Source organism: Salvelinus alpinus, chromosome 4, assembly GCF_045679555.1.
Source record: "Salvelinus alpinus chromosome 4, SLU_Salpinus.1, whole genome shotgun sequence".
Lineage (NCBI taxonomy): Eukaryota > Metazoa > Chordata > Actinopteri > Salmoniformes > Salmonidae > Salvelinus > Salvelinus alpinus.
In genome coordinates, this window is record NC_092089.1 from 49,085,568 (window position 1) to 49,096,419 (window position 10,852).

The 10,852-nt window shown below is 42.0% G+C and overlaps 1 protein-coding gene and 1 long non-coding RNA gene across 2 annotated transcripts in view; one reads left to right on the forward strand and one right to left on the reverse strand.

Moving 5' to 3' along the window:
* The window catches only part of LOC139573846 (uncharacterized), a 22,389-nt gene extending 21,298 nt beyond the window's left edge, over positions 1 to 1,091 (reverse strand). Inside the window, exon 1 of the long non-coding RNA XR_011674659.1 lies at positions 799 to 1,091. This is a non-coding gene — a long non-coding RNA (uncharacterized lncRNA). The remainder of the gene's footprint in view (positions 1 to 798) is intronic.
* The window catches only part of LOC139573845 (igLON family member 5-like), a 141,686-nt gene extending 134,021 nt beyond the window's left edge, over positions 1 to 7,665 (forward strand). The window contains exon 8 of the mRNA XM_071397768.1: positions 932 to 7,665. Coding sequence (XP_071253869.1) covers positions 932 to 1,035 — 104 coding nt within the window. The 3' untranslated portion in view covers positions 1,036 to 7,665. The remainder of the gene's footprint in view (positions 1 to 931) is intronic.
* The last annotated feature ends 3,187 nt before the right edge of the window (positions 7,666 to 10,852 follow it).

Consider the following 10,852-nt stretch of genomic DNA (forward strand, 5'->3'; position numbering starts at 1 on the left):
CACACACAGACGTCCATACATGTGTCTAAGCTCATTCTACTTCACTCAATCACACAAGTAGTCAAATGTGCATGCACACATACTTAGAGAAGCAAGCCCATGCAAACATACACCTAGTCACACACTGCATTGCCCCATCCCCATCTCTCTTCCTTTCCCTGCTCACGGGGTTGGATTTCCTCATCCCCCTCCCTCCTTCCGTCTTTCCATCTCTTTATTCGCCACCCCATTACGCCAAAGAGCTTTTCTCCTCCATTTCTCCCTCTGTTCTGTCCTGTTCTGCTACCCCAGGAAGTTGTCGTTTCTCTCCTTCTCGCTCCTCCCGTCTCGCATTAGCCCTCCCCAATGAGCGATTTCCAACACTGTGTTCTCTCTCTCCCTCTATCCCTCCCTCTCTCCCGCCTTCCACACTCTGGCAATGCCATCTTAAGTGAGCCCCTTCATCTCCTCCCTTTCTCCTCTTTTATTCCCTCGTTCTGCTGTTTCCTCGGCAAGTTTCCCTCCAATGACTCACCCCCAGCCAGTCAGTCTCATACATCCTCCTGCTCCGCCTTTCTCCATTCCCTCCATTCCGCCTCTGTGTCTTATCTCTCCCATCATTTGTTCCTCTCCTCTCCTCTTTTCACCTACTCTTCCCCCTTTCATCATTATAACAAGCTGGGTCTGAACCGTCTGTACGAATGGGACACAGACTGAAAATCAAACCACTCTGACTAATATCAGATAGCTTCGGGGATGGTTTTACTCTCTGTCCCTGTCATTGCAGTCAGACTTCATTCCTATCCCAAAATGTTTTACCTCTTTTGACTTGTAGCTTATGTTTTCTCTGGTTGTTTCCTTTTTCCCTTACGAATTCTTCTCTACTCTTTCTTCCCTCGGTTTCCTCTCTCCTTCCGGTGCCTGTCCTTCTCTCCCGGGCCCCTTGACGCAGGGCCGGGAGCCGTGTACGGGCGAGGCGTGGCCGTCAACGTGGGGGTGAGTGCGGGCGTCGGCTTCTGGCTTTGCCTCTCTGTCTCTCTCCTGATGAAGGTCTAAGAGCTTTTCCCGGAAGTCCCGTCCCGCCTGCGGAAGGAAAAAGGAATTTCTTTAATTACGAACCCATCACTGTGAAACAAAAATGATATGCATTATTCCAGGAGCCATTGACGCATCGCATCTCACACCCACACCAACTCCCCCCTCTTCCTCACCCCACTACCTCCCCCCTTGCTACCTATATTGCCACTATCACCATTACCACTCTCTCTCTTCATCCTGTTTCCAATGAGGGTCACATTGGTGATGTCTATAATGTGTTTATTAAGAATGATAATTGTGATGATGATGATGATGATGATGATGATGAAAACAGATATTTAACACCAGGATAATACTATTATAAATCTAAATGATGACTGATCTACACTACTGTTGGTCTCATAGACATTTGAAAACTAGGAGTAACAACACTCCTATTTATGGTTGGAACTACTCTATAATAACAATGATTAGTCATTATGATGAGGGTCACGTGACCTTGTTGAAAGCTGTTGGCCCGTTGGCCCTGTGACATTTGACCCTATGATCATACAATTACCGTTGTATTTTGTTTTTAACCGCGTGGCAGTGTATATGACGCGGCTGCTACGAATGATGTCAAAACACACATGAAGGGTGGGCTGGGGGGTTCTATATAGTCTTTGCCCTTCTACTGCATCCTTTTGGGGATCTCAACCAAGACGAAGCACGTGAGAAGTCCCCCCCCCCCCCCCCCCATCATTAAGGTGGTTTGTGCTCTGTCTCGTGTGTAAATATAATGCAGTGCAGAAGCCATGCCGTTACTAGAGGCAGTCTATCCACATCCAACCCTAATGTGGATCCTAATAAAATATCCTAATAAAATATCCAGCAAAATGACATTACCCATCAGCCTCTATTACAGTTTTCATAACCAGGAAGGGACTGTAGAAATAACAATCGTGTCTCCTGCTTTGAAGGCGTTGACCAGTCATCCTCCTTCCTTGTCGCTTGTTGATAGCATGTACCGGTTAGAGATGTTCCTGTCGTGAAACCTCCCTCCCGCTCCCCCTCCTCCCCTGCACTGTGTCCGTTTTACTCTGCAAGGTTAAACTGCTATAACTTTTTGGGTGTTGATAATAATACTGATGATGTTAATAAGTATTTAAATAAATATGAAAAGTAATTCCATGTGAGAAAAAAAAAGAACACATTCTACTCCAGAGCTCATGACGAGCCGTGTGCAAAAAAATATTTTGTACTTAATCCCTCGGAGAAATCGCACTCGTTGAACTGAACGACAACGACAAAAGACGAAGTTGTAAGGTTTTCGAGTTGTGCTCTTTTTGACAAGGATTTTAAAAACACATCGAAGGTGATCCCGAGGGAGTCTTTTCATCCAAAAGAGTCCACAGTCAATGAAATGTAATATCGTTTGTAAACGTGTATGTATTAAAACCTTTGTTTTCATGCTGTTAACTGTATAATACATAGTACACATATTACACATATTCAACCAGCTGCCATAGCGTGTCACTCTCCAGACAGACCAGCTCCATAGATAAATGATTTAAAGCGATGTATGTAAAGCAGCGTCCCTGTAAGTCAGTCAGCCCCTGTATGGCAGGACAGGCGCACCAGGAGATAAAGATGTAATTAGCCATTACCTGTGGCTGGATAAGCGACAGGGCCTACACTCCCTGCTTCCCCCATGTCCTTCCCGCCAGCCATGGACAGGCCCCATAAATCACGTTCAATCCTGGCCCTGACAGCATCCTCCTCAAGGACACCCTCGTCCCTGTAAAGCAGACGCGGCGCGTCCTCACAAACCACCACACCTGGGCCCTGATTGAACCCCCCCCAGGGCTCAATTATCCAGCCACTTTACCTGCACAGATCAACCACTGAGACGTGTGCTATGAGGCTCGATGACACCCCAACCCCCCAACCGCTGTCTCTCTGTCATGTCCTGCTGTGTCTATGTCTATATGCAAACTCCCCCATAGTGAGCCAACCTGAATGGAGAGGTTGGCTCACACTAGCTGACTGCCCACAATTTCTGTCGCCATACAGGAATATGCAGCATCTGTGTTCAGTATTCTGCGAATAGCTGTCATCTTTTTTTGTTTTGATTTCATTTTAACCAGCAACATACCCGCTAACTCAGATATAGGAGAGGCATCCAATCTGGTTAATCTGTGCTATGATATTTAAGGGTGCCCCTAACAATCTATTCAAGAATGGAACTGTTTTAGTAATACTATTGTATGAAGTGTGCTAATATTTGAAGAGATGTGAAGCCCTAGCAAGAGTGAATGTTCCCTTTAGCAGGAGGCTAGTCAATGAAAACCTGTTTGTCTCACTGAATATAGTGCGCGATGTGTTCTGTTGATGCCCATTGCTCTATGCAATGTAGTCAGTCACTGGTATGTCTGAAGGGCAACAGACAGACCCACTTGTGTTCATCTTGTTTTGCTCAGACTCACAGGACATTGATTGGTATCGATTTTCAAGCACAAGAGCAGGTTGTTTTGGTCAGTGATTCTGTTTTTCCTTCTTTGTCGTTTTCGATCCCCCTCTCTCACTCACGCTGTTTTTCTGTCTGTCTTCTCTCTTTCACATATTCTGTCTCATGTCAGCACCCAGCTCAATTTTATTAGTGGAATAAACTTCTGTATGTACATACTCTGTCCTTGAAGAAAAACCTAAAAGAAAATAACAAAAAATAACAAAAACATACTGTCATGTTTCTCAATGTGGGTTTGAAAAAAAAGCATGTAAATGTTCGTTTTGGGGGGGATTTTGAAAAACAAAAATCTGTATCTTGTGTTTGGGCTTTAGGCTGGGGGAAAGGCTGGGGGATATGCATTTAAGTTCATGCAATGGAGGGCGATATGTATGGTGGGCATTTGTAATAACCCCAAATGAGTTTGAGTGTCTCCATGAGTTAAATGTGAAAGTTAATCAGACTCTGTGTGGTGCAGAGGACTGGAAATGGGAAAAGGAAGGATTCAGCGAATACACTTCCTTGATGGACAGTGGGAAGAAGCCCAGACTGGTACAGACAAAGCTCTGAGGCAGAGGGAGATGGGATGACTCTGACCAGACAGTGAACTCTCCATGGGGGAGAACGAGAAAAGACAGGGAAGACACTTGATAGGATAGCAGCTCAGATATCATTCCTAAAATGACCGCTGCGTCGTCCCTCCTGAGGCATATCACAGCGTTGTTTATGATTACACCATGTAATATTAATAACATTAGCATTGCATTGATCACAAGCACAGTCTGTGCACAGACAGCATTTCATGATGCAATCTGCTAGCCTATCAAGGAGCGCTTTACACTTTAATGATATGGTGTGGTGTCATATAGCTTGACCTGTAATTACAGCACAGAGACATACTGTATGATTCCAATGGACGTAAGTGGTGCATTCACATGTAGTTCATCACTCCCAACAACTGGGGGGCGGTGCTAATTCTACGGGCACCACTCGAGCATTGCTAAGCAGCACTTTTTGGCTTATGTTGATGTACATAATATAGATGAACTTGCTTCATTTATATATTCGACTATTTAAATGTTTTGAAGAAAATTATAACCATATTTGGGTGGTGTATTTTTTATTTATGAATGACAAGTCTAGGAGTATATGAAAATACAGTGGTAGAGTAGCTGAAGAAGCTAGATAACTATACACCCAGTCACCGTTTGAATGTACTAGTTTTTGTGTTAGGTCCTGAATCACTATAACCACTATATTCCCACATCGAACACTTCCTCAACACACTTTCAGTTCCAAATGCAATGGTTAATCGATACATTGGACTGGATCGCATGAAATAGAGCAATTTCTCCCCAGGGTCACTTTACAAGGGCCCAAAGACAGAATTGTCAAGTGTCTATAGTAAGGCCTTAGAATAGAGAGCATAATTTATCATGCCTTGATACAAGACACCCCTAATTGCCCTTCTACTGCATCCTTTTGGGGATCTCAACCAAGACGAAGCACGTGAGAAGTCACCCCCCCCCCATGCACATTGATTCCCCCCACCCCATCTCCGAAACAATTTGTCCGAGCTATATTGTCAACTAAGGTAACTATGTGTTTAGAGAACATACAATGAAGAATGAGTCATTAGTTTTATTTTCATGTCAGTTGAAAGAGTAGCTCGTCAAGGCGCATTTTGTTCATTTTGCTCTTTCTGATAATGAGATGTCTAACAATTGTCTGTATAATGGCACCTTATAGTACATTATATTTTATTACTGTACTCAATTAAATGATTGATACCAAATGTTAATTTTGGAAATGTCAGTACCTATCGATACTGTGTATCTAGAGGCTTATGTCTGACAAACACAGCCAACTCTTTAGTAGGAGTAGAGTCTAGAACGATAGGATGTACAATAGAAGGAGATGAGATAAAGGGGAATAGAACCGTAGCCATGATAGTATTTGGTCAATATTCAACTAACATGATAAATTATCAGAAATATGTCCGATTGTCAGTACCGGTACTGTGTATCAGTTATACATAAGAAGATGTGTCTTATTGAGGGACAGACTCATTGATATATAAATGATTTCCTTAGTACCAGCCAGGTCTCTCCAGCTTTTGTCCTTCACACCATAGCCAACTAGCTAGATAACAATGTGCTATCCGAATGATCTATAGCTCACCAGCTATTCTAAAGGCCTGTTCAATTCTTATGAGCAGAGTCAACGTTGCGAGTGTATTTAAACTCCAGTAGATTTCCATTAGCTGTACTAATGAGTGCATCGATACACAGCATGCTGGACTGAGGTAAGCTACATGATGAAAACAGGTCATTATTGGATAAACATGCTGACTACATGTTGCCAAGCAGAAGAAGTGATATTTGCCTTGACTCACTGAGGGCTAAGCTTGGAAGTTGAATGAGGTAGCTAGGTTCCACAGTAAGTTGGTAGTAGTTGAATTGATAGATGCAGAAGGACAGAATAGATTGAACAAAAAGATAGATACATTTATGTAGATAGGTGGATATTTTGTTAGTTTATCATTTCTATTCTGAATTCTAATTAGGATATATTATTATTCATGTAAAACATTGACAGTATTTGTTTGTGTGGATAGTGGGTTAAAGTAATAATTGCGAGCCACAGAGGCAAGAGTAGCAGTCACTCACTCCCACCTCCATCCACACAGACAGGCAGGGACTACAGATGGTTGCTTGTCAATCACCCTCTCCTCTCTAAGAATGTAGCTAGTGGATAATTAACAGTGTACCAGTGTTGGTCCATCCACAGCTGGAATAACAGAGAGACTGCACACTACCAGGCAACAATGGAGGCGCCCACCAGCCAGCCTCCTTAGTCATGGGGTGGCAGGTAGCCTAGTGGTTAGAGTGTTGGACTAGTAACCGAAAGGTTGCAAGATTGAATCCCTCAGCTGACAAGGTAAAATCTGTTGTTCTGCCCCTGAACAAGGCAGTTAACCCACTGTTCCTAGGCCGTCATTGAAAATAAGAATTTGTTCTTAACTGACTTGCCTAGTTAAAGAAAGGTAAAAAATATATAAATAAATTAGAAGCCTGCCTAACATCTACAATGCTGAGTGCCCCATTACTTGGCCTTTGTGAGTCACCAGCACAAACCTGCCATTTGGCCAGTCAATCAACTGGGTAAATATTGGTTGCCATGGCGAAAACTGACAATGGAACTATATTTCTTTCTTGTCGAATGACAGCATCAAGTGATGTTCTGGCGTGTGTTCATAGGATAAAATGGGAGAGAACCTGTACAGTGTAATTAAGTCGCAAACTGTCTGAAACTGTCCTATTAATGTGAGATGCATAGATTTGAATATATGACACAATATACGATTGAGTTGTCATGACAGTGTTGTTTCACCAGAGCAATTTTGAAACTTCTGAAAAAACTATGACAATCAGGTAATAACAATGCACAAAGACAACTGTCATTTTTATCAGTGCGAGAACTAATAACAAATACTAGGGTGTCTTAGGTGTCCAATGCAATCCAGTGGATGAGTCTACTCTAGAATGCTTGGTTAGCGTTTGCAGACCTCTTATGGAGATGTCATGCCCATCTCTCTCTCTCGTTGCCCCTCTGGCCCACTTCCTCCTCCCTCCTCCATCTCCTTTCCCTCTCTGTGGAGAAAACCTGGCACCTGTGCCCCCCCCCCCCCCCCCTATGCCAATCCCGCTGCCTGCTGCCTTGCCACCTCTCTGTATGCCAGGTTCCCACCCTGGTAAATCTGTGTTATTGATTTGTGAGTGTGTGTGTCCGTGTGTGTATGTGGATTATCTGACCTTCACATGGCAGGCATGTTGGTTTCAATCTACCCCTAGACCTCAACATTATTATTTCTGTCTGTGTTGACTATTCAAGATTGCATCGATATAACATACGGAACAAAGCAAAGGAACACAAGCAGCATCGTCTTCCATCTTGACATATTTCTGTGCAGTGAAGCGATGTTGATTATGATGACTCTTTTGGTTCATTTGATCTCCGTTCTGTCTCTGTTTCTGTCATATCTATGTGAGTGGACAATTTTTTTCTCTCCAAATCTATAGAAGTGGAGTTAAAAAAAAAAAAAAGAAGAAAATATATCAGAGGGAGAAAAAAAATAAAAAACCATGTTGTTTTTAACAGAACTCTGTGTGAGTGGTTGATTGATGTCGTTGTTTCAACTTTTCACCTGATGCTTGATGCCAAGTTGTACATTGCCTTTTTGAATAGGAGTAAATCAAGAGGATATCTAAATGCAGAGGAAAACAGACAGCTGAAATTCTAATACCTTAGTACATAATCAATATGACCTTATAGCTCCATTAGATTGCTGTAAATTACTTACACACTTTCAACGAGAGTAAAGATCACTGAGAGATGGATGGAAACTGCAGTTTACTAATACATGTCAGAAACAGTTGCCAAATGTTATGCTAATGTTTCTGTTGAGGTGCACAGAGTAGATCAGTCCCCATTTCTCTTGTTTATGACAATGTAGAACATATTTAATCCAGTGAAAGGGTTATAAGAGGGTTAGGCTGTTTGTTTCCATTTCAGTCAAACTGCTTCTGGCTGTGAGTGGTACGGGGTTTGGGGGTCAGCTTTTGGGTGAGGTCAAAGCTGTGGTAATACTAGGTGGACAGCGGCGTCAAAGTAACTCGGGAGCGTCTCTTTTAAATGCTTTACCTAAACATTGATGACGATGAGTCACACCCCTCATATTCTAAAGTATCCTATACATGTAGTATGACATACTGCACTATTGTCACGGCTGTTGAAGGAGGACCAAGGTGCAGCGTGTTGAGCGTACATTTTCTCTTTATTTTAGACATGACGCCGACAAAACAATAAACAATGCAAACCGTGAAGCTCAAAGGCTATGTGCCCTAAACAAAGTCAACTTCCCACAAAGACAGGTGGGGAAAAAGGCTACCTAAGTATGGTTCCCAATCAGAGACAACGATAGACAGCTGTCCCTGATTGAGAACCATACCAGGCCAAAACATAGAAATAGAAAATCATAGAAACACAAAACATAGAATGCCCACCCCAACTCACCCCCTGACCAAACCAAAATAGAGACATAAAAAGGATCTCTAAGGTCAGGGCGTGACAACTATTCTCTTATTCATCAGAATATATGTAAACCATACAAAAACTGCTCTTCTACATATTCTTCTACAAAAACGTTCAGAATAAAAATAAACTAAACGTGTTGTACTTGAAACTAATTTCAGCTTTAATGATGGTTTGCTAGTACTTTTCAAAGTAAAGCAATGAATTTTAAACGAGATAGAATCTCAAATATTGACAGTGTATTCTTCACACATTAACCACTTTGTTGTTAAGTAATTAGCTAGCTGACATTTTGTCCAATGAGCACCTTATCATTGTGAAATAGACTGATGGTTTTGCTTTGTTTGTTACTGTAGACTGCCTTTTGCTTACTGTTGCACAAAGGTTTGTGCAGACATCAAGAGCGAGGCCTATTTGTCTGTAAGACATAGACTCGTGTCGTCTTTGACGTAACAGGCGCTGAGATTTGTCTGGTTTTGGAGCACGGCCTATTAGTGGAACATTGGAACATAATGAAGCAAAACAAAAACAAGCTGACATCTCTTTGGAGGGAAGCTTGACATTCAAAGTCACTGTTCGAGCAGTCCTTTCACCGCTGGAGTTTGGAATGAGAAACAAAAGCATGACAAATATCCTGGACCTGTGTGTGCTTCTGTTGATAGCAGGCCCAATACCAGGTTAGTGTCTTCCAATCATACTAGGATACCAATATTCTCACAAATAAATATATTTTTTATGTTTATGATTTTTCAGCATATTCAGTGTCATAATTAATACTTGTTATACAATATCCCTAAGCATATTACAGTACATACACATTTACCTAATTGTATAAATTCTGCTTTTCTGTTTTGACTTCAATTCTTGCAATAACAAGACTTCTGTTGACAACACTAATGATCTAATTACTTTCAGAAGTGTATAGAGTCATGAGTTGTTTGTTTGTCAAGATAAGAGGACTAAATCTCATTAGTCAGGGAGAAAGTCACTCCAGCTCACTCATTTTGACTTTAATAAAATACTGTGATCATCTCCAAATACACCTCAACATCATGCGCAAGCTTTGGGGCAAATGCCTTTGAACTGAAGGTCTTGCTGTTTTTGTTTTGTTTTGTTACCTTGATGAAGAAGCATTCACTCAGCCCCGTTAAGGATGGTAACAGCAGAGAGGTTAAAGGTGAGAGCGAGGGGACGGCACAAAGCTCATTGTCCTGGGTAAGACAGAAACAAACTAGCCTGGTCCCAAATCTGTTTGTGCTATCTTGACAACTCATATGGCCATTGCTTGGCAATAGGATTAAGCATTAAATGACCATAGGATTAAGCATTAAAGGCTAAGAACTAGCTCTGATAAGAAATGAACACATCTGCCTTTATTCTTGGAATGTCTTTTTGTAACTCATCAGAGTTTCTCATAATTTTTTCTGTCTTTGTTGGTATTGTTGTTGTTGTTGTCATTGTTGTAATTATCTCTCATTTGTATCCTTTGAGAATTTGTTTGAAGCCAAACAGTTAGCAGGGAGGCAATTCAATTTAAACCAGTGGGCTATGCATCACCATAAAGAAGCCTAACCAAGCTCAAATCTATAAAAATTCTAGCCACATGGAAATTTCCTTTCAGTTCATCTTTTTGCCTGAGTGGTTTCGTGACAGATCCAGATATAATCACCCCGGCACAATGCATTGTGGATTCTATTGATCTTTGCAGGGAATTGAAACTCACCACAGAACAAGGCAAAGAGGGATCGTGAAATGATTATGTGCAAACCCCTCATGCGAAAGAGAAGGTTCCTCGCAGCGTTTCTCCAGTGGGGTGCACGTTACAAAGTCCTGCACCATTTACAGAACCATGAGTGTGTCATTTTGCCACAACTGTATTACCAACATGGCCTGAATTGAATATGTCGAAATAGTGAAATATGACATACAGTATAACTACTATGGTTAAATGTCAACAATCTTACATATTTCTAACTAACGGCAGGTAGCCTAGTGGTTAAGAGCATTGGGCCAGTAACCGAAAGGTTGCCGGTTTGAATCCCTGAGCCAACAAAAAAATCTGCCGTTGTGCCCTTGAGCAAAGCACTTAATCCTAATTTATCCTGTAAATCGCTCTGGATAAGAGTGTCTGCTAAATGACTCGAATGTAAATGTCATGAGATAGATGGTATTGCATCTCCTCCTGCCCCTACTAGCACCCCCCTCTGTGCCCCAACTCTTCCTCCAGGTCCCCTCGGACCCCCAGACGGACCAGTG